The sequence below is a fragment of the Anthonomus grandis genome, chromosome 22, assembly GCF_022605725.1.
Source record: "Anthonomus grandis grandis chromosome 22, icAntGran1.3, whole genome shotgun sequence".
In the NCBI taxonomy this organism is placed as follows: domain Eukaryota; kingdom Metazoa; phylum Arthropoda; class Insecta; order Coleoptera; family Curculionidae; genus Anthonomus; species Anthonomus grandis.
The window spans coordinates 26,703,021-26,727,542 of NC_065567.1; the positions used below are offsets into that span (position 1 = coordinate 26,703,021).

General features: G+C 29.2%; 2 protein-coding genes across 4 annotated transcripts in view; one reads left to right on the plus strand and one right to left on the minus strand.

Annotated features, from left to right (window-relative positions):
* Positions 1-24,522, minus strand: part of LOC126748375 (fibrillin-2-like) — a 68,165-nt gene that overhangs the window by 38,059 nt on the left and 5,584 nt on the right. The gene's annotated exons all lie outside the window — the stretch shown is intronic.
* On the plus strand, positions 1,597-20,250 carry LOC126748378 (uncharacterized). Of its 3 annotated transcripts, none has more exons than XM_050457569.1 (8): positions 1,597-1,691; positions 1,781-1,860; positions 1,923-2,131; positions 2,215-2,356; positions 8,018-8,087; positions 8,247-8,409; positions 9,865-10,236; positions 19,717-20,248. In XM_050457569.1, exons 4-7 carry the CDS (start codon positions 2,339-2,341, stop codon positions 10,229-10,231), a joined length of 618 nt encoding a protein of 205 aa, XP_050313526.1. In that variant the 5' UTR covers positions 1,597-1,691; positions 1,781-1,860; positions 1,923-2,131; positions 2,215-2,338; the 3' UTR covers positions 10,232-10,236; positions 19,717-20,248. The 3 variants fall into 3 exon arrangements, with proteins under 3 accessions (XP_050313526.1, XP_050313527.1, XP_050313525.1); XM_050457570.1 differs by lacking the exon at positions 1,597-1,691 and having other exon boundaries at positions 1,702-1,860; positions 2,215-2,242; positions 2,306-2,356; positions 19,717-20,250; XM_050457568.1 differs by lacking the exon at positions 1,597-1,691 and having other exon boundaries at positions 1,703-1,860.

Consider the following 24,522-nt stretch of genomic DNA (forward strand, 5'->3'; position numbering starts at 1 on the left):
GAAAACCCTGTTTTTCCTTTATAAGGTTTAGGTTTAAGGCTTTTGCAAACGTTTTTAAATAATAAACGTTCAACTTTTTATGAAATAATAATGGTATATTATTAACATATAAGAAACCTTCTTGTTAAACGTGAATAAAACATAAACATAATATTAAATTCCTCAGCGTATATCACGCGGACATTTTATCCGATATTTATAGTTGAACCAAAAATATATACCAGGTGTAAACCAAAAATAAACGTTTATTTAACTATCGTGTGTTGCTTGGGTAAATACTTTTTGTAGTTCTAATTTTAATTTATTAATTGTAATCTTGCTTGTAAAGAAAATTGTATGTTATACAATAAAGCATATTTTGACTTTGACTTTGATGATAACTACACCATTATTTTGATTAAAATTTCCCTCATTCTTAAAATATATTTTAAAACCATCAACAATAAAATCCTTTTAACGTCCCCAGTGTGAAATGAAGAGAAAGTGTCGCAGATTTAGGACTTCAAATAAAACTGATAATTTCAGAAGAAATGCCGACGTTTCGGTCTTTATTTATGCCGTCTTCAGACCTGGAAATGACACGTTACAATTTACAAATAAATAAGTAAATTAAAACACTAAATTGCAGTCTTATTTTCTTATGTTCACATCATATTTATATAAATTTTAATTTACAAAAAAAAGAAAATATTTTTTATGTAATGTTTTAATTTATTTATTTGTAAATTATAACGTATTATTGCCAGACCTGAACATGGCCCAAATAAAGGCCAAAACTTTGGCATTTTTTCTAAAATAAAATCATTTTCTTGCACTTTATCCTCCAAAATCAATTTCGATTTTTTTTTTAATATTTGGTCTCCAAAAGATGGACAGACCTTGTCGTTGGCATTAGGTCAATTGACAAGTAGGTATTTAAAATATTTTATGATACACCCTGTACATAGAAAAACCACATTTCTAAACGGCTCAAGCCCTGACTGGAAAATGAAAATGTTGACCCCCTCCTCTAGTTGTGTTTATTTCAAAATTGCATAATAACAATTTATCAGTTTGTTTCATTTTTTTTTTTAATATTAATATAAGAATTAACAAAAAATCATATTTTATCAGGCATCCTGTATATGTATAACTTATTTAATCAGATTCGTTTGCTTGTGTTACAACCACATAATAAATAACACGATAACGCACATAACACACCGAAAATAAATAAACATTTCGCACCAACCGGTATACATTATTATAAAATACCATATATAAACAAACGATATAAATGACTCACTTTATTAATATACATTGTTGAAATTCCATCGCTTAACACTAACAAAAACACCGCATAAAAAAAATCTTAGGTTATGTTATAATTCATTGTGGCGCATGTCAACATTAAAACCCGTTAAGAGCGATGACGTCACACTCACAAATAAGAAAGTTTCACAGGTTTTGGATGATTCACACATGAGTTGCGCAACCCTGGCTCAGAATTCACTAAGACCTTGAAATGGTTGTGGCAACCCTGTTTTCACGGCTACCATGATAATAATTTTTCTTTGGCATAATCAAATCAAACCGATTTAATTGTTTTAGTCGATTAAACAACGTCGCAAGGAAGGGGTTTGTTTTGATTTCTTTTTTAATTGCAAATAATTGTGTCGAGGTGAAATTCGAGCAATAACTTAAGGTTTTTGGTAAGTATTTATTAAATGAGCCCTTCATAAACACTCCGTATCATAGCAACAATATGACTAGCATTTATTAAGCGTTGACATTTTTTTAGGTTAGGTTTTTCATACTCCTTAGAAGTTGTTTGTGTTTTTCCAAAGAGAAGCTATTTTAAGAATGCCAGATATTTCCCTGGTAAGTTTAACATTATTTACATTTTATTTTACCTTTTGACCTTCAAATGTCGGACCCTACAGCCAAAACAGAAATATGGCAACGTCCCCTTATAAATGATTCTTGGGGGTGCTTATTAGTACATCCAGCTTTTTCGGATCAATAGAGGTCGATTGCATCGTGTGAGCCAAAAAAAGAGAAGTTTAGCATTGGAATATGCCAGCGGGTCATTTTGTTATTGGTTCTAAGTAACGAACATACAGTTGGAGCATGTGCAATAACGTCCACGTGTGTAAGTGTTTTATACATTTTATATGTATAAATTTAATTTTTTTATATTTATAAATTTCTTTCAATGGTTGAGTTTTTTTTTAGTTGATGCATGTGGTTTGATGGTTTGAAGGTGAATAGAGATCAGCGGAACACGTCCTTTCAGATTAATACAACCCAAGGTTGCGCATTTTAGATACAGTTTCAGGCATATAAATAACACAGAAAAATGGATGTAAATTTGTTAGTAAGTATGAGTTGGGTTCCAGTAATTTGGATTTTTTTCAGATACAATTGCCTTGACTTAAAAATCTTTTATTTTCAATATCAGTATCAAATTATTAACTCCAAAATAAACTTAGAGGATATCAAAGAGTAGCAGAGTATGGATCTCTATTTAGTTGAAGTGTCACTACGATTTACATTTAAAGAAAGTCAACGATAAAATGAAGATGAAGAAGCTAAATTTGAAATTATCGTTGGTTACTGCTCATCAATTAATTTATTTAACGAAATTATTAAAGCTCTTAATGAAGCAGCAAAGATGAAGTTGATCTCTTACCAAGAATAAAAATAGTGGACTAATGACATAAAACCCTTTGTGGGAAAGAAGAAAGATATGTACATTAAATGGCAAACAACCAAGGACGTTAACGATTTACAATGGTACAACAGCTTAAACAACAAAGTAAAAAAATAAGATGTGGAATAAAGTCTGTCATAATGCAGAGCATTTTTAAATAACGTTAGAAGTAACGAAGCTTGACTAACAGTTAAAATTGATAAAACAAATGGTAAAGAACGCAGTAGCTTAAATCTAATTTGCCTGGAAAATGGGTAGAGGTACTATGACTGATAGAAGGTCGAGTAGAATTACAAGATATTGATAAGGCAAAATATGATATTTCCTATTTATTAGAAACTGAAATAACACCAGAAGAAATTAGAAAGCTCTAGAACCAATAGAACTGATTCAAATGGTCCTGACAAACTATTTATACCTTTAATTTATTCTTGAGAAGTGTAGAGCTGTCCCTAGAATGAAAAAATTCATGCATCAGTAATCTATACAAGAACAAATGCGATAAGAAGGATTATACGAATTTGGGAAAGATAATTAAAAGTTGAATTCAAGATTGTTGGTAAGACGCAATAGTGTAAGATTGCGACAACCTGAAATATTGGCGTGCCATTAAAAGAAAAATTATTTTGCTCCTTACAGGCACTCCTGGAATAAAAATTCCAATATCTTGACTTTCACTCGAAGGATTTTAGTAATTTCTTAAAAAAAAAAGGTTAAATTAGTCTAGAGAGTCTCCCAAGAATCGATTAATGCAAAATGTTGATTACTAGAACGCAAGATATTGATACGTCATTACAGGCACTTTTCGTATAAGAATTTCAATATCTTAACTTCCAGTGTAGGGATTTTGATAATTTCAAAATAAAAAAAGACTGAAAGTATTTTGAAAGGCTTTAAAGAATCAATTATTACAAAATGTTGATTATTAGAACTTAACATATTGACATGCCATTAAGAGTTAAATTATTTTGTTTCTTACAGGCACTCCTGGAATAAGAATTCCCACAGCTTCACTTTCAGTAAACGAATTTTAGTAATTTCTTCAAAAAATACTAGAATAGTCTTCAGACTAGTCAATAAATCAATAATTTCCAAATTTGGACTACTAGAACCTTGAAATAAAGATTTCAATTCTTTGCTTTCAGTTTTTTGGAACATTATGTTTGGGAAGGCCATCCCATATATTATATGTAAAGTCCAAATTATTTTTTTTCATTTTGAGATAAATGCCCATCTCTCAAAAACTAAGATTCTTGAAACTTCGTATGACAATTCCTCATTTAAAATCATTAGATACCTATTTAAAAAAAAACACAGGAAAATGAGGATTTTTTTTAGAAAAGTAGTTTCTTGTCGAGACAGTACCCAATATCCGTGGAATATTCTATCTATGTCTCATTTGACAAAATATTTGGCAATATGCCTGAAATTTTACTCACAAATATGCGACATACTGTATATGCAAAAGGAATATGTTTAATAAATATGTGAAGAATATTTAACTTCCATATCTCTGAAATATTCCAGAAGCATAAGTTATATACAATAAATGAAATATGACCGATGTACTTAATGGCATAATGATGGAGTTATAGGAAGATATGAATAGTTCAATAAAGATTGAACAACTGGTGACATAAGAGATAAAGGTCCAAGGGAACCAAAGGACTTAGCCAAGACTGCTGCATTGCACTTACACTCTTTAAGATATATTTCGGCGCATTGCAATGGCTGGAATCCTATCTGTTTAATCGTACCTAAAGAGTTACAGTATCTGGATGTTTATCCGATTCCAGATCCCTTAAAACTGGAGTACCTCAGGGTTCAGTGTTAGGACCACTATTATTTTTGCTCTATATATAAATGATTTGGGTTCATTAAAACTGCAGGGCAAAGTGGTTCAGTTTGCTGATGATACCACCATTTTATGGAATCATAGAGATTCTGATAATGTTAGAGCCCAGGTTTTTAAGGATCTTAAGATTTTATCGGAGTGGTGTGCTGCAAACAGGCTTGTATTTAATGTGGGCAAAACCTTTATTATGGGTTTTAAGTGTGACGTTCGGGGTCTTATGTTTAGTGAAAACTCCCCCTTGCAAAACAAAGAAAGCTGTAAGTTCCTTGGTATTACCATTGATGGTCGCCTTCGCTTCGAAGATCATATCCTAAATCTTGCATCAAAATTATCCTCTGGATGCTTTGCAGTAGGAATGGCAGGGCATGAGCTGGGAGGGATAGTTGCACGTTCAGTGTACTTTTCCCTTATTGAGTCTCACCTTCGTTATGGCTTGCCTTTTTGGGGTTTAAACAACAAGGGATTATTAAACATAATTTTTGTGATTCAAAAAAAGGCAGTTAGATACCTATGTTCCGCTGGGTTAAGAGATTCTTGTAAACCTCTCTTTATATCTCAAAAAATCCTAACTCTTTTTTCTCTTTTTATCTTAGAAACAGCTACTCTTATTCATAAATGTCCTAAACCTCCCTCTAACACTGGTCATATGACTCGCCAGGTTAACGATTTTCCCTTACCAATCCCTACATCCTCCCTCACCAAGAATTCACTTATATACCTTAGCAAAAAAATTTACGACCATGTTCCTCTATGTATCAGACAAATTTTAGAAGTTAAGAGATTCAAAAAGGAATTAAAATCACTTTTATTATCCAGGGCATATTATAGCCTTGACGATTTTTTTAATGATACCTTTTAACCTGTGCTCTGACATCATTTTAGTGTTTTAGTTTTGTTTCCTATTGAATATTTTAATTTACTTCCTCTAAATTCTGTTTTATTGACAGCTTTACTTATTTTTTAATCAAATTTATCAAAAAGATTTTTTTTTTTCAATCTGTTTTGTTATGATTAATTTTGGTAATGTGTGTGAATTTTATGGTAAAGTGTTTTAGTATTATTTTATGTATTACAAATGATGGTCGGACGCAAAGGACATAACAATTAAAATTGAACGAGGTAATTTAGCAATACGTCAATTAAATAGTATTCTCTGGAATAACTACTCAGAACACAAAAATTAAAATATACAAAAATATCATAGAACGTATTGCTACATATGTTTCAAAGCTTTGAATAATAAATAAAAAGATGCCTTCAAAATAAAAGCAATGGAAATGAAGTTCTGCCATAGATGTTACCAACTAATTAGAAAAGGTAGAACTGAAATCAGTGATATTGACAGCTTGGAAATTATAGAATGCAAAAGGCATAATTTACTTCAAAAATAGAGGTAGACTAAGAAGATCATACATGACTGAAAAGATCGCAAACGTTGCGTTGGAAGCTAGGATGCGAGAAAACAAACTCGTTGTAATATACATAAGTATCAAATTATCGCGTAAAAGAAAGCCTAATGGTTGAAAGTCGTAAAAAACCTTTTAAGCCTATACACCCAGGTGACACATATATTTTTTCCTTAACATTCAGAAACAATGTTCTCCTACGAATCTCCATTAATCCGACTATATCAATTAAGTGTGGGAATCCCTAAGCTAATGCGACTCAATAAATTTTATCAGATTTAAATGCCCTCTGACCCAATTACCTAAAAAAATTACAACATCCAATAAAGATATGACATAATTTCGAAAAACGTATGCGGCGTTATTGAAGTGGGAAGGATTCTTGTAGGTTTAATGGCATATAAGTATGTAATTTGCTTTAATAAAATAACGACGATACTAAACTAACCGTATAGTATTATGTTTAACTCAAATTATAGAACTTTAATGGTCTGTAATTTACTTGGATTCAAATTGCAACGCGTGTTATTTATGGCATATGATTTTATTTAGGTTTCTCCATTTTGACATCAAGATTACATGACAAGGTTAAAGTTTATCCCAGTTTGTTAATTGAAAATTCGTTAAACGAATTTAGCGAATCCATATTCTCGGTGTGTGCTTGAGAGTGCACTATGCAATTATCACGATTTTTTTATTAAATATCATAGTAAAAATTAACCTTCAATAAATTGGTTTGAAAAATCTTCCCAGACCTTTCAAGTGGTCATTTTCACTTTAAAATTTCCCACTTAAATTCCCGATTAGCCCGATCGTTCTTACACTTGGCTTTTCATTTGCTTTAATTAAACTGTTCGCATATTTTCTATGGTGCCACAATAAATTCATTGTTCCAATACAAGAAATGTAATCTGAAAGGTTTAATGACACACACGCATAGCATTCATTACACTTAAATACACACACATACGGCAATGGACAACAGGTGTTGGTTGTACTCGAGATAAATCATGTTACAATACAGCGTTGTTGATACTTGAACCTTTATTGGCTCGGCTAAATTGCCAATTTAGGGTCTTATGTCAAATTTATATTTCTGCTAAGTTTCAGAAGTAGATTTGTCAGTCCCAAATAAATTATTGGATACATAGGTCATGTGTTCCCTTGCTTTGTTTTTGTCATTACTCTTCTCTGCATGGATGATCACAGAGTAATTTCGGATGTATCAAAAGCCGCACGGCTTGTTAGTACCAATCGAGGTACCATCGAAACTCCCGCCGAGTTTCAAAATCTCTGTTCACGCGATTCTTTTAAAGATTAAGATCATTAATTATTATCAAAAATTTATTGGATCCACACCGCCTTCGACGTTACGGAGTTTTTGCACTCGAAGAGTAACAGACAATATTTATCGTGACCAATCATTTATTTTCTTTTATATGCGGCGTTTTTTCAATATATTTAAATTGAAATCTGTATTATCCAAAATTGACACAATACAGTGTATGGAATTCGACCAGGTTCAAAGAAGCTAAAATTTCAAACATTATGTACCTAAATCTACACTAAACCTAGTTTACATACAAAAATTATTAAGCATATAAAACAGTAACAGAAATACATCATAGTAACACTTCAAAACTAAAAAAGCTTCTTTTTAAATGTTGACAAACTATGGCAATTTATTAAGTACTTTTGGGCATATTTTCAGGATAAAACTTTTTGAAAGAGTTAATCTAGTACGCAACAAACATAAATAATTTCTTAGTTTAGTTGGATAATTATCAAAAGAACCATTTGTCACAAATAAATTAAAATTTTTAAAAACAAATAAACATACTTGAAATATATATATACATGAAACAGTTAAAATCTCAACGCGATTAAAAAGCGATCTACAAGAAGTTTTAGGGGGTACTCCCGCCTTACATCTAATAACTTGTTTTTGACCAATAAATACACGACACGGGGAATTAAGGACCTAATATTTCTGATTGCATAACAAACTACCCCTTGTATATATTTTAAGTTAAAATTTCACCTAATACACTCATTTTTTTTTAGGAGTTCAACTATGAAGAGGCGAGCATCATATTAAACCAGTTAATAGATACATTATCTGATGAGGGAAAACGTAAGCTTTATTTTAACTATTAGTCGTTATACGTGTGTTAAAACAAACTTTACAAAAAAAAAACCTTACTCCTGTTCTGTCGATTTGCTCTATAGAAACTGCGAGTTGTGGATCGCACTTGACAGGACCGCACTTAATATTAAATTAAATAATTTTTAGAGGAGTTGTTGAATATGAAGGTGACTATTGATGACATTGATGTTCTGCCCTTTGAGGACGATGAGGAAGATGAGCGAGAAACTATGGATCTTAGGACCATCGCGAATCAATTACTCACAGAGCCTAACCCAATGGCAACACTAGCGGAAACTTCTATTCGATAGTAAGTGGAATTAAGTAAAGGATGGTTTTCTCCTTAGTAACTTTGGATGTGCTAAAGTGATCTAATTGAAAATTCACCTCTCACCTAGACAACTCAACACATTACATGCACGTTCCCAAGATATCTAATTTTCATATTCATATCTGCCGTATATTAGGGATATTTTAACATCTTTTAAAATATATCCTGGCATATATAATTATTTATATAAATTGAATAACTTGCAATACATAAGAGTTGGAAAAACTATTTATTTCAAGGGGTGGGTCATCCCTAAGCACCTCCACACCAACATTTTTAATTGATATATTAACTGCAAAAAAGAAATATATATTTGACCAAATGTAGACATTATCCACAAAAAAGTTTCATTTATTTTATATAACTTATGCTACTGGAATACATCATAGATATAGAAATTAAATATCCTCTACATATCTGTTAAAGATATGCCAGGAATATTGCTTTTGCATATATAATATTTGGCATACTGGTGGAATATTCCAAAAAAAATCTCATCTTTCTGTATATTTTTCGAAAAGCATTGAAATCGGTGTCTAAAGATTTTAAATAAATAATTCCCAAGAGTCGAACTTTCTTAGTTTTTGAGATATAAGTTTTTAAAATTTTATGAAAAAAAATAATCTGGATTCTATTAATGTCATATATGCGACGGCCTTTCTTCGCCATTGTTTTAACACTACGGCCCTAAAAAGTGAAAACATAAATATTGGAATTTTTATTCCCAGAGAGCCTGTATTAGAAGCAAAATAATTTGTCTCTTATTGGCACGTCAATATCTAAAGTTTTAATAGTCAACATTTTGCAATCAATGATTTTTTTTGGGAGACTCTCAAGACTATTTTAGACTTTTGACTCAAGACTATTTTAGACTTTGTGAAAAAATTACCAAAATCCAAACACAAAAAGTCAATATACTGGAATTTTTATTCCAGGTGTGCCTTTAAGGAACAAAATAATTTGTCTCTCATTGACAAGTGTATATGTTGGTTTCTATTAGGCACAATTTAAAAATTATTGACTACTTTAAAGACTTTTGAAGTTTTTTTTTAAGAAATTTCAAAAAACTAAGAACAACGAATTGAAAGTCAAGATATTGGAATTTTTATTACAAGAGTGTCTATAAGAAACAAAATAATTTGTCTCGTAATGGCACGTCAATATTTCAGGTTCTAGTAGTCAACATTTTGTAATAATTAATTCTTGCGAGACTCTCAAAACTAGTTTAGCGTTTTTTGAAAAAATTCCAAAACTTCATACACTGATAGTCAGTATATAGAAGTTTTTATTCCAAGAGTGCCTGTAAGACACAAAATAATTTGTTTCTTATTGGAAAGAGAATATCTTGGGTTCTAGTACTCAACATGTTTACTGTTTCCATTCAATTACATGTAAATTATGTAAAATCAGTTACTGCCTGTCTTCTCCTTTTAGTTTAAGACATCCAGACACATACATTTGGCTAAGACCACCCGCTGATGCAAACAAACCACCATCCCCCGACCCATTTGGCCTACCGACCCCACCACCCCCACCGTTATTCAGCTCGAAAGCCTCCCAAAACTCGGCTAGAGCACGTGCAGCAGCCATCCAGAAAAAGCAAGCGAGGGTCCGAAAAATCGCATTATTGGCTCTGGAATTCGCGGATGTCACCGATGGAATTAAACCTATTAAGGACCGAAATCAGAACAAGGAGCCCTTTGAGCCTCCTGAAGAACCGGTTTTTCATCCCCGTTTACATGAGGGATGCAAAGAATATAAGGGATCGGTTGATAAATTTCGTGGGACTCCCACCTCCTAAGAAACGTAAGAAAATTTGTTTTTTTTTAAATTCTAAACAGAAAAGTTACAATTTATTCCTGCCTAAAGTCTAAGACGACTAAGATGACGTAACCATTTATTAATTGATTTATATTGATGAAAAATCCTTAATACACCTCTGTCGCCTTCCGGTTTCCAGATAAAAAGCTGAGCGTTATCGTCACTCGTTTCATTATAATGAGGCAGGATCGTACTTAAAAGTTCGAAATTAAAATATTAAGCAAGCAAACAAAAAATCACATAGTAAAAAAGATAATACAAAATAGTACATACTTAAAAACAAATAAGGAATATTTCAGGATTATGGAGAACGGAAACACTAAATTAGCACAAACAAACATCGGTGCAAAATGACCCTATAACCTAAAACTAAGTTCATAAGAAGATATTTCAGTCTATTCCCATTTACGAATAAGGCGGTATTGATTTATTTCCATTAAAAAATAATACTATAAATTGTACAAGTCTATGAGAATAAGGAAAGACGCGGGAATAAAGATATAGGAAACGGCGCATGTTTTACAAAAATGCAAAAAATAAAATTTTATGTAGGTGCTTTTTAGATGTGGTGTGCAAAAAATCAATTAAATAACTGTAATCAATTTTACTTATCAATGAAATATTTATAATAATAACATTCATCAAACATATATCAGTTTTTCAAAATTCCCGACATGTTTCGGACACAGTGGTGTCCATCAGGGTTCAAAAAGTTGAATTTTTTTTATAATAAATCACCACAAAATACCGATAACTTAAAAACTACTTAAGATAGAAATTCAAAAATTGGTGTACAAATTGTTCAATTAATTTCATTAGACACCTATTTCAGCGTTTTTTCATTAGTGCACAGGGAGTTGAAAAAATTTGAATTTTTGTGAAAAAGTTGAATTTTTTTATAATAAATTATCACAAAATGCCCATAACTCAAAAACTACTTAAGATAGAAATTCGAAAATTGGTGTACAAATTGTTCAATTAATTTCATTAGACACCTATTTCAGCGTTTTTTAATTAATGTACAGGGAGTTAAGAAAATTTGAATTTTTCTGAAAAAATTGAATTTTTTTATAATAAATCACCAGAAAATGCCCATAACTCAAAAACTACTTAAGATAGAAATTTGAAAATTGGTGTACAAATTGTTCAATTAATTTTATTAGACACCTATTTCAGCGTTTTTTAATTAGTGCACAGGGAGTTGAAAAAATTTGAATTTTTGTGAAAAAGTTGAATTTTTTTATAATAAATTATCACAAAATGCCCATAACTCAAAAACTACGAAAGATAGAAATTCGAAAATTGGTGTACAAATTGTTCAATTAATTTCATTAGACACCTATTTCAGCGTTTTTTAATTAATGTACAGGGAGTTAAGAAAATTTGAATTTTTCTGAAAAAATTGAATTTTTTTATAATAAATCACCAGAAAATGCCCATAACTCAAAAACTACTTAAGATAGAAATTTGAAAATTGGTGTACAAATTGTTCAATTAATTTTATTAGACACCTATTTCAGCGTTTTTTAATTAGTGCACAGGGAGTTGAAAAAATTTGAATTTTTGTGAAATAATTGAATTTTTTTATAATAAATTATCACAAAATGCCCATAACTCAAAAACTACTTAAGATAGAAATTTGAAAATTGGTGTACAAATTGTTTAATTAATTTCATTAGACACCTATTTCAGCGTTTTTTCATTAGTGCACAGGGAGTTGAAAAAATTTGAATTTTTGTGAAAAAGTTGAATTTTTTGTAATAAATTATCACAAAATGCCCATAACTCAAAAACTACTTAAGATAGAAATTTGAAAATTGGTGTACAAATTGTTCAATTAATTTCATTAGACACCTATTTCAGCGTTTTTTAATTAATGTACAGGGAGTTAAGAAAATTTGAATTTTTCTGAAAAAATTGAATTTTTTTATAATAAATCACCAGAAAATGCCCATAACTCAAAAACTACTAAAGATAGAAATTTGAAAATTGGTGTACGAATTGTTCAATTAATTTCATTAGACACCTATTTCAGCGTTTTTTCATTAGTGCAAAGGGAGTTGAAAAAATTTGAATTTTTGTGAAATAATTGAATTTTTTTATAATAAATTATCACAAAATGCCCATAACTCAAAAACTACCAAAGATAGAAATTTGAAAATTGGTGTACAAGTTGTTCAATTAATTTCATTAGACACCTATTTCAGCGTTTTTTCATTAGTGCAAAGGGAGTTGAAAAAATTTGAATTTTTGTGAAATAATTGAATTTTTTTATAATAAATTATCACAAAATGCCCATAACTCAAAAACTACTAAAGATAGAAATTTGAAAATTGGTGTACAAATTGTTCAATTAATTTTATTAGACACCTATTTCAGCGTTTTTTAATTAGTGCACAGGGAGTTGAAAAAATTTGAATTTTTGTGAAATAATTGAATTTTTTTATAATAAATTATCACAAAATGCCCATAACTCAAAAACTACTTAAGATAGAAATTTGAAAATTGGTGTACAAATTGTTTAATTAATTTCATTAGACACCTATTTCAGCGTTTTTTCATTAGTGCACAGGGAGTTGAAAAAATTTGAATTTTTGTGAAATAATTGAATTTTTTTATAATAAATTATCACAAAATGCCCATAACTCAAAAACTACTTAAGATAGAAATTTGAAAATTGGTGTACAAGTTGTTCAATTAATTTCATTAGACACCTATTTCAGCGTTTTTTCATTAGTGCAAAGGGAGTTGAAAAAATTTGAATTTTTGTGAAATAATTGAATTTTTTTATAATAAATTATCACAAAATGCCCATAACTCAAAAACTACCAAAGATAGAAATTTGAAAATTGGTGTACAAGTTGTTCAATTAATTTCATTAGACACCTATTTCAGCGTTTTTTCATTAGTGCAAAGGGAGTTGAAAAAATTTGAATTTTTGTGAAATAATTGAATTTTTTTATAATAAATTATCACAAAATGCCCATAACTCAAAAACTACTAAAGATAGAAATTTGAAAATTGGTGTACAAATTGTTCAATTAATTTCATTAGACACCTATTTCAGCGTTTTTTAATTAGTGCACAGGAAGTTGAAAAAATTTGAATTTTTGTGAAATAATTAATTTTTTTTTATAATAAATCACCACAAAATGCCCATAACTCAAAAACTACTTAAGATAGAAATTTGAAAATTGGTGTACAAATTGTTCAATTAATTTCATTAGACACCTATTTCAGCGTTTTTTCATTAGTGCAAAGGGAGTTGAAAAAATTTGAATTTTTGTGAAATAATTGAATTTTTTTATAATAAATTATCACAAAATGCCCATAACTCAAAAACTACCAAAGATAGAAATTTGAAAATTGGTGTACAAGTTGTTCAATTAATTTCATTAGACACCTATTTCAGCGTTTTTTCATTAGTGCAAAGGGAGTTGAAAAAATTTGAATTTTTGTGAAATAATTGAATTTTTTTATAATAAATTATCACAAAATGCCCATAACTCAAAAACTACTAAAGATAGAAATTTGAAAATTGGTGTACAAATTGTTCAATTAATTTCATTAGACACCTATTTCAGCGTTTTTTAATTAGTGCACAGGAAGTTGAAAAAATTTGAATTTTTGTGAAATAATTAATTTTTTTTTATAATAAATCACCACAAAATGCCCATAACTCAAAAACTACTTAAGATAGAAATTTGAAAATTGGTGTACAAGTTGTTCAATTAATTTCATTAGACACCTATTTCAGCGTTTTTTCATTAGTGCAAAGGGAGTTGAAAAAATTTGAATTTTTGTGAAATAATTGAATTTTTTTATAATAAATTATCACAAAATGCCCATAACTCAAAAACTACCAAAGATAGAAATTTGAAAATTGGTGTACAAGTTGTTCAATTAATTTCATTAGACACCTATTTCAGCGTTTTTTCATTAGTGCAAAGGGAGTTGAAAAAATTTGAATTTTTGTGAAATAATTGAATTTTTTTATAATAAATTATCACAAAATGCCCATAACTCAAAAACTACTAAAGATAGAAATTTGAAAATTGGTGTACAAATTGTTCAATTAATTTCATTAGACACCTATTTCAGCGTTTTTTAATTAGTGCACAGGAAGTTGAAAAAATTTGAATTTTTGTGAAATAATTAATTTTTTTTTATAATAAATCACCACAAAATGCCCATAACTCAAAAACTACTTAAGATAGAAATTTGAAAATTGGTGTACAAATTGTTCAATTAATTTCATTAGACACCTATTTCAGCGTTTTTTCATTAGTGCAAAGGGAGTTGAAAAAATTTGAATTTTTGTGAAATAATTGAATTTTTTTATAATAAATTATCACAAAATGCCCATAACTCAAAAACTACCAAAGATAGAAATTTGAAAATTGGTGTACAAGTTGTTCAATTAATTTCATTAGACACCTATTTCAGCGTTTTTTCATTAGTGCAAAGGGAGTTGAAAAAATTTGAATTTTTGTGAAATAATTGAATTTTTTTATAATAAATTATCACAAAATGCCCATAACTCAAAAACTACTAAAGATAGAAATTTGAAAATTGGTGTACAAATTGTTCAATTAATTTCATTAGACACCTATTTCAGCGTTTTTTAATTAGTGCACAGGAAGTTGAAAAAATTTGAATTTTTGTGAAATAATTAATTTTTTTTTATAATAAATCACCACAAAATGCCCATAACTCAAAAACTACTTAAGATAGAAATTTGAAAATTGGTGTACAAGTTGTTCAATTAATTTCATTAGACACCTATTTCAGCGTTTTTTCATTAGTGCAAAGGGAGTTGAAAAAATTTGAATTTTTGTGAAATAATTGAATTTTTTTATAATAAATTATCACAAAATGCCCATAACTCAAAAACTACTTAAGATAGAAATTTGAAAATTGGTGTACAAATTGTTTAATTAATTTCATTAGACACCTATTTCAGCGTTTTTTCATTAGTGCACAGGGAGTTGAAAAAATTTGAATTTTTGTGAAATAATTGAATTTTTTTATAATAAATTATCACAAAATGCCCATAACTCAAAAACTACTTAAGATAGAAATTTGAAAATTGGTGTACAAATTGTTTAATTAATTTCATTAGACACCTATTTCAGCGTTTTTTCATTAGTGCACAGGGAGTTGAAAAAATTTGAATTTTTGTGAAAAAGTTGAATTTTTTGTAATAAATTATCACAAAATGCCCATAACTCAAAAACTACTTAAGATAGAAATTTGAAAATTGGTGTACAAGTTGTTCAATTAATTTCATTAGACACCTATTTCAGCGTTTTTTCATTAGTGCAAAGGGAGTTGAAAAAATTTGAATTTTTGTGAAATAATTGAATTTTTTTATAATAAATTATCACAAAATGCCCATAACTCAAAAACTACTTAAGATAGAAATTTGAAAATTGGTGTACAAATTGTTTAATTAATTTCATTAGACACCTATTTCAGCGTTTTTTCATTAGTGCACAGGGAGTTGAAAAAATTTGAATTTTTGTGAAATAATTGAATTTTTTTATAATAAATTATCACAAAATGCCCATAACTCAAAAACTACTTAAGATAGAAATTTGAAAATTGGTGTACAAATTGTTTAATTAATTTCATTAGACACCTATTTCAGCGTTTTTTCATTAGTGCACAGGGAGTTGAAAAAATTTGAATTTTTGTGAAAAAGTTGAATTTTTTGTAATAAATTATCACAAAATGCCCATAACTCAAAAACTACTTAAGATAGAAATTTGAAAATTGGTGTACGAATTGTTCAATTAATTTCATTAGACACCTATTTCAGCGTTTTTTAATTAATGTACAGGGAGTTAAGAAAATTTGAATTTTTCTGAAAAAATTGAATTTTTTTATAATAAATCACCAGAAAATGCCCATAACTCAAAAACTACTTAAGATAGAAATTTGAAAATTGGTGTACAAATTGTTCAATTAATTTCATTAGACACCTATTTCAGCGTTTTTTAATTAATGTACAGGGAGTTAAGAAAATTTGAATTTTTCTGAAAAAATTGAATTTTTTTATAATAAATCACCAGAAAATGCCCATAACTCAAAAACTACTTAAGATAGAAATTTGAAAATTGGTGTACAAATTGTTCAATTAATTTTATTAGACACCTATTTCAGCGTTTTTTAATTAGTGCACAGGGAGTTGAAAAAATTTGAATTTTTGTGAAAAAGTTGAATTTTTTTATAATAAATTATCACAAAATGCCCATAACTCAAAAACTACGAAAGATAGAAATTCGAAAATTGGTGTACAAATTGTTCAATTAATTTCATTAGACACCTATTTCAGCGTTTTTTAATTAATGTACAGGGAGTTAAGAAAATTTGAATTTTTCTGAAAAAATTGAATTTTTTTATAATAAATCACCAGAAAATGCCCATAACTCAAAAACTACTTAAGATAGAAATTTGAAAATTGGTGTACAAATTGTTCAATTAATTTTATTAGACACCTATTTCAGCGTTTTTTAATTAGTGCACAGGGAGTTGAAAAAATTTGAATTTTTGTGAAAAAGTTGAATTTTTTTATAATAAATTATCACAAAATGCCCATAACTCAAAAACTACGAAAGATAGAAATTCGAAAATTGGTGTACAAATTGTTCAATTAATTTCATTAGACACCTATTTCAGCGTTTTTTAATTAATGTACAGGGAGTTAAGAAAATTTGAATTTTTCTGAAAAAATTGAATTTTTTTATAATAAATCACCAGAAAATGCCCATAACTCAAAAACTACTTAAGATAGAAATTTGAAAATTGGTGTACAAATTGTTCAATTAATTTTATTAGACACCTATTTCAGCGTTTTTTAATTAGTGCACAGGGAGTTGAAAAAATTTGAATTTTTGTGAAAAAGTTGAATTTTTTTATAATAAATTATCACAAAATGCCCATAACTCAAAAACTACGAAAGATAGAAATTCGAAAATTGGTGTACAAATTGTTCAATTAATTTCATTAGACACCTATTTCAGCGTTTTTTAATTAATGTACAGGGAGTTAGGAAAATTTGAATTTTTCTGAAAAAATTGAATTTTTTTATAATAAATCACCAGAAAATGCCCATAACTCAAAAACTACTTAAGATAGAAATTTGAAAATTGGTGTACAAATTGTTCAATTAATTTTATTAGACACCTATTTCAGCGTTTTTTAATTAGTGCACAGGGAGTTGAAAAAATTTGAATTTTTGTGAAATAATTGAATTTTTTTATAATAAATTATCACAAAATGCCCATAACTCAAAAACTACTTAAGATAGAAATTTGAAAATTGGTGTACAAATTGTTTAATTAATTTCATTAGACACCTATTTCAGCGTTTTTTCATTAGTGCACAGGGAGTTGAAAAAATTTGAATTTTTGTGAAAAAGTTGAATTTTTTGTAATAAATTATCACAAAATGCCCATAACTCAAAAACTACTTAAGATAGAAATTTGAAAATTGGTGTACAAATTGTTCAATTAATTTCATTAGACACCTATTTCAGCGTTTTTTAATTAATGTACAGGGAGTTAAGAAAATTTGAATTTTTCTGAAAAAATTGAATTTTTTTATAATAAATCACCAGAAAATGCCCATAACTCAAAAACTACTAAAGATAGAAATTTGAAAATTGGTGTACGAATTGTTCAATTAATTTCATTAGACACCTATTTCAGCGTTTTTTCATTAGTGCAAAGGGAGTTGAAAAAATTTGAATTTTTGTGAAATAATTGAATTTTTTTATAATAAATTATCACAAAATGCCCATAACTCAAAAACTACCAAAGATAGAAATTTGAAAATTGGTGTACAAGTTGTTCAATTAATTTCATTAGACACCTATTTCAGCGTTTTTTCATTAGTGCAAAGGGAGTTGAAAAAATTTGAATTTTTGTGAAATAATTGAATTTTTTTATAATAAATTATCACAAAATGCCCATAACTCAAAAACTACTAAAGATAGAAATTTGAAAATTGGTGTACAAATTGTTCAATTAATTTCATTAGACACCTATTTCAGCGTTTTTTAATTAGTGCACAGGAAGTTGAAAAAATTTGAATTTTTGTGAAATAATTAATTTTTTTTTATAATAAATCACCACAAAATGCCCATAACTCAAAAACTACTTAAGATAGAAATTTGAAAATTGGTGTACAAATTGTTCAATTAATTTCATTAGACACCTATTTCAGCGTTTTTTCATTAGTGCAAAGGGAGTTGAAAAAATTTGAATTTTTGTGAAATAATTGAATTTTTTTATAATAAATTATCACAAAATGCCCATAACTCAAAAACTACCAAAGATAGAAATTTGAAAATTGGTGTACAAGTTGTTCAATTAATTTCATTAGACACCTATTTCAGCGTTTTTTCATTAGTGCAAAGGGAGTTGAAAAAATTTGAATTTTTGTGAAATAATTGAATTTTTTTATAATAAATTATCACAAAATGCCCATAACTCAAAAACTACTAAAGATAGAAATTTGAAAATTGGTGTACAAATTGTTCAATTAATTTCATTAGACACCTATTTCAGCGTTTTTTAATTAGTGCACAGGAAGTTGAAAAAATTTGAATTTTTGTGAAATAATTAATTTTTTTTTATAATAAATCACCACAAAATGCCCATAACTCAAAAACTACTTAAGATAGAAATTTGAAAATTGGTGTACAAATTGTTCAATTAATTTCATTAGACACCTATTTCAGCATTTTTAAATTAATGTACAGAGGGTTGAGAAAATTTGAATTTTTTGAAATAATTAATTTTTTTTATAATAAATCACCAGAAAATGCCCATAACTCAAAAACTACTAAAGATAGAAATTTGAAAATTGGTGTACGAATTGTCCAATTAATTTCATTAGACACCTATTTCAGCGTTTTTTCATTAGTGCACAGGGAGTTGAAAAAAATTGAATTTTTGTGAAATAATTAATTTTTTTTATAATAAATCACAACAAAATGCCCATAACTCAAAAACTACTTAAGATAGAAATTCGAAAATTGGTGTACGAATTGTCCAATTAATTTCATTAGACACCTATTTCAGCGTTTTTTCATTAGTGCACAGGGAGTTGGAAAAATTTGAATTTTTGTGAAATAATTGAATTTTTTTATAATAAATCACCACAAAATGCCCATAACTCAAAAACTACTTAAGATAGAAATTTGAAAATTGGTGTACAAATTGTTCAAGTAATTTCATTAGACACCTATTTCAGCATTTTTAAATTAATGTACAGAGGGTTGAGAAAATTTGAATTTTTGTGAAAAATAAAAGGTTTAAAATTGGTATTAGATATACGCTCCAGGGTTTGATTCCATGTCAAAAAAAACCATCAAACAAACCATATTTATTTTTTTTTTAATTTTTTTTTATTTTATTTGTTTACATTCTGTTGTTGTAATTTTTTTTCCATTTTCAGGATCCAAGGGTCAAACATGCCATCATATACACTTGAAGACTGCAGACTATTCTTGGAATAGTTAGTGATTCATGTTGATCTCATTTTTGTTACTTAGTTAGCGTTTCTGTTCCACTACTTATGTTGGCGTTACTTATTCCTGTAAGTTAGTTTTATGTTAATTTTTATAGGGAGTTGTGGCTCATCACTGGCTGTCTTTGAATGTGATATTTGAATAATATGCTTAACTTCTCAAGTTTTAAGCAGGGTATTATAAATGCTGCAATTCCATTTTTATTACTAGGTATAGAATAGTTGTATGTAGATTTCCCTTGCGTTCTTCAGACCATAGTGTAGTCTCTTTTGCTCTTCAGCTCTTTTAAAATACTCGTTTCATGTTAAAATTATTATCATAAATTAATAATATTAAAAAACACTTCTGAGGGCCTTATAATTAATAAAAAATTGGCCCAAAGAATGTTTTTATATTATTATTTTAGTAATTTGTTCGTATTCAAATGTTACCTGTTTTTATATAATCAGATATTTTAATAAAACATATTTTTAAAATGTGTATTTTTTATAGGCGAGCGTGACAAAGACACGCGCGTGTTTAACACTATGGTTCTGCTCGAATCCCGAAAACCTTATTAGAGGTAGTTAAAGGTACCTTTTCTTAGAATAAGTCCGTAAGTAAGTCCCAATTAAGGTAATAGATATCCATTTGTTTTCATGTAAGTGTGCAGGAAAATTTATCAAAATGACAATCATCATAAGAGATTTTTCTGAAAAGCAGTATACCTTCAAGGGTTAAATTACAGGTGGATGAACATATCAAACATTTTATGCAAGTGAGAGAACCTTTATTAATGCATAAAAATCTAATCTTCCTTATATAGTCATTGCGCGAAGTAGGAAGCCAGCTTACTATAGATGGTATCTATTTACTGTCCAACACTATTTACCATAATAGATGGTGGAACCCGATCTGAATCTGTCAAGAGTAAACTGACGATAAAACGAAGATCACGGAAAGCAAACACTTAATTGTCATATATCGTGGCGGGAAAATGTTGTGTGACGTCCAGAAAGAACGATATTGTATAACAAGCGAGATAAGCGGGCAATTATCTTTCCAACAGTGTTGGAATTACATACATATAACATGCTTATTCTAATTAGTTTGGCGTTTGTTTTCGTTTCTTTTTTGGTTCGGTTTAAATTGCCGCATATAGTATTAATATGGGGTCACTGAATGTTCAGATTCATTCATTTTTATTAAATCTTATCATGCGTTTCATATTATCATTAACCTTTCAAGGCTACTAGGCTTTTTTCCTCTACCCACAACTTCATTACACTTTATTTATATATCTTTCCCGAGATACGACCTTTACCCAATAAAGTCTTAATGTCATAAAATTGTACTGATTAGGTCATAACCGACTCCCACACATTCTATTTTGCACTTCCTTACACGGTAAAATTATAACATTAAAAAAAAATCCACTCGCATAGATGTACATATCTTTATTGTCAAATGGTTAATCTGGGTACATGTTTGGTGGGTGTTCATGTAATTTTGTTTTGACTGACTTTAATAGGAAAATTTACTTAATACGGTGTTAATAGTTTTGAAGTCTCCTTTTCTTACAACCCATTGTATAATGTAATATAATAATCTTTTAATCCGAATTAAATGAATTTGGGGTGGTGTAAGGTTATCGCTAAAAAGTGTTTGTTATGTATTTTTATCAATTAGAATGCCTATAGCAGCTAAAACATCCATAACATACAACAGATAAATCAATTTTATGAATTTAGTGGTGGTCTAAAGGTCGATTATGTCACATTTTTAACTGTTAACAGTTATCTAAGATCTCTTTGAAACCTCTTATGGATTATCCATCAATGGACACACTTACACAAAATGAAAAAAAGAACCAACACAATGGCTCTTCTTCTTTTATTCTTCGATCATCACTTCGTACCAAATGAAGTATATACGATAATTAATTGATAAACGTACCTTAGCATATAATTAATCATGCAGGCACACGATCCACGATGCATAAGAACGTAAATTAAGGGGAATTAACGGACACAAAGAGGCAACGAGGATTTTCTTACGATAAATAGACTAATTCCTGCTTATTAGAGATTGTTGTTGGTAAATAGGCGGTCGGGTACACTCCATAGCAGGTTTTCATTAATTAACAAATGAACAAGCCATTAACATGCCACAGTATGAAGATTGTAATCAATAAAACTGTTAGATACACTGAAAGGGAAGTGCCACGGAGTCGCCCGCCTGTCTGTTCTTGGCTTATAAGCTCGCCTCCGATCATATAAAGATTAAAATAATTTAATTAAAATATACAGATATATATTTTAATCTAGAGAGATTATCCCCATGGCACTTTTGGGACAGTCAAAAATAACCAAATTTTAATTTCTTTAGGTTTTCCAGCAATTAAAAATAATTTTTCTCTTCTGTTACTTAAATTAACTTTCCATATTTGTCAAAAGAGTTCAAAACAATAAAATGTAATATTTTTAGCAACTTAGGCACTGGAATGAAAAATCCTAAGAAAACGATTGTGAAACACTACGACCTCAATCCTCAAAATACCAACATTTGTTCATATTACTTAAGACCTTTCAATCCAAAAGGACGTACATTAAAATTCAGGCCTAATTTTTGGTCCAAAAATATACTCAAATTAAAATTCACCAATTGTTTAGCGATCAAATAATAATCGAATTAAATATTCATGGCACAATTTTGCTAACCAATTTGCTCATTTCACATTCCGAAACCTACACGCACTTTTTATAACAGGAACTATAGAAGATAGACAAATCTGCGAATTCCACGTTCAAGGTTATAACATTTTTTCGCGATTTATATCGGTATTACAGCATAATTGTAACATTATCATTTGTTAAGTATTTTTTGCTGTTCTTGATTTAACAGTTGACGACATTAATGCTTGTCACCAAAAAAATGATCCTAGTGACAACTAAAACAGGTTCACGGTTTGCATGTAATATTAATCTGATTTGCTGTCAAAAAAAAAATTACAATAGACAAAGGAAATAAAATAATTAAAAAAAAAAGACAAAACATAAAATTATTAATATTTTTTATGTTCCTTAGATATCAAGCACTTGAACAAATTTGATTCCTATCAACTGCCTGAAATAACAGAACAATATTTCTCTTCCAGGCAGTTGAAAAAAGAAATAATGGTTTATTATGTTCGCTAGATTTAGGCACTTGAAATACTACTTGGAATAACAAAATATTGTTGTTCTTCCAGGCAGTTGAAGAAAAAAATAATGTTTCATATTCAATATTTTTCTTAAGATATCAGAGACTTGAACATATTTTGTCTATATCAACTAAAGCTGGAAAAGTTTTCATCAGCCCTTAAGTGTCTTGAAGAATCTTAGAAGTACTTTAAAGATACTTCCAGGCACTCAAATTCTTAGAATAGACACTCCAATAACCTTTAAGTAACTAGAAGAGGCTTAAGAGTATCTACAAATACACTTACAGGCAGTAAAAGTGGCTCAAATTCCTTAAATTGACTCTTTAATTAGTCTTAAGTGCCTGGAGGAGCAACTCTGAAGATACTTCCAGGCACTGAGTTTCCTAGAATAAACCTCCGATAACGTTCAAGTGCCTGGAAGAGGCTTAGGAGTACGTAGAAGGCACTTATAAGCAGTAAAAGTGACTCAAATTCCTTGAACAGAGTGTCAGATTACGTTTAAGTGCCTAGAAGAGCATGAAGAGTCCTTAGAAGATACTTCTATTCATTCTAATTCCTAGAAAAAACTCTTCGATAACCTCTAAGTGGTTGGAAGAGGCTTAAGAGTATTTAGAATCTATTCTATTCTTTGAATAGACTCTCAAATTACCCTTAAGTGTCTGGAGGAGAGTTAGGAGTACTTTGAAGATACTTTCAGACACTCACATTTTTAAAACAGACTCTCAGATAACCTTCAAGTGCCTGGAAGGGGCTTAAAAGTACTTAGGAGACACGCATAGATAGTAAAAGTGACTGAAATTCCTTGAACAGATTCTCAGATTACCCTTTAGTGCCTGGAAGAGTATTAAGAGTACTTTGAAGATACTTCTAGGCACTCAAATTCTTAGAAGAGACTCTCCAATAACCTTTAAGTGTCTGGAAGAGCCTTAAAAGTATCTAGAAAATATTTACAGACAGTAAAAGTGACTGAAATTCCTTGAACAGACTTTCAGATTACCCTTAAGTGTCTATAAGAGTATTAAGAGTTCTTGCTCTGGTTTGTTCAACCGTAGTTTGCACCGTAGGTTAATTTAGGTTTTACCATAGTATTGCATAGCCATTGTACTATCTGAGATGAAAGTCCCCAAGTCTTTTCTTCATCAGCGTCATTCTGCTTTTGTTTATTGCGTATTCAATATGCGGATCCCAGATTAGTTTTGCGTCAAAAATGAGATCTAAGTATTTAACTTCTCGGACAAATTGCAAACGTTTAGATAGTTGGATTGGCCAAATCTTCGATATTTCTTCTTTTTGAAATGAGTAGAGTTTTTTCAGGATTAATGGTAAGATTCGCCCGACTGCACTCTACTATTTTCAGAACTTTTTACATGTTGTTAAAGGTATGTGACAAATTTTTTCCCTTAATGAATATAGATCATCAGCATACCCCTCATTGTACATGCCTTTACTGTTTAATTTTTTTAGGAGTTCGTCTGCGACCATAGTTTTGCTACAGACACTTAGAATGTGTCACCATGTCATGTCTTGACTAAGGTGAATTTATAGATTTATA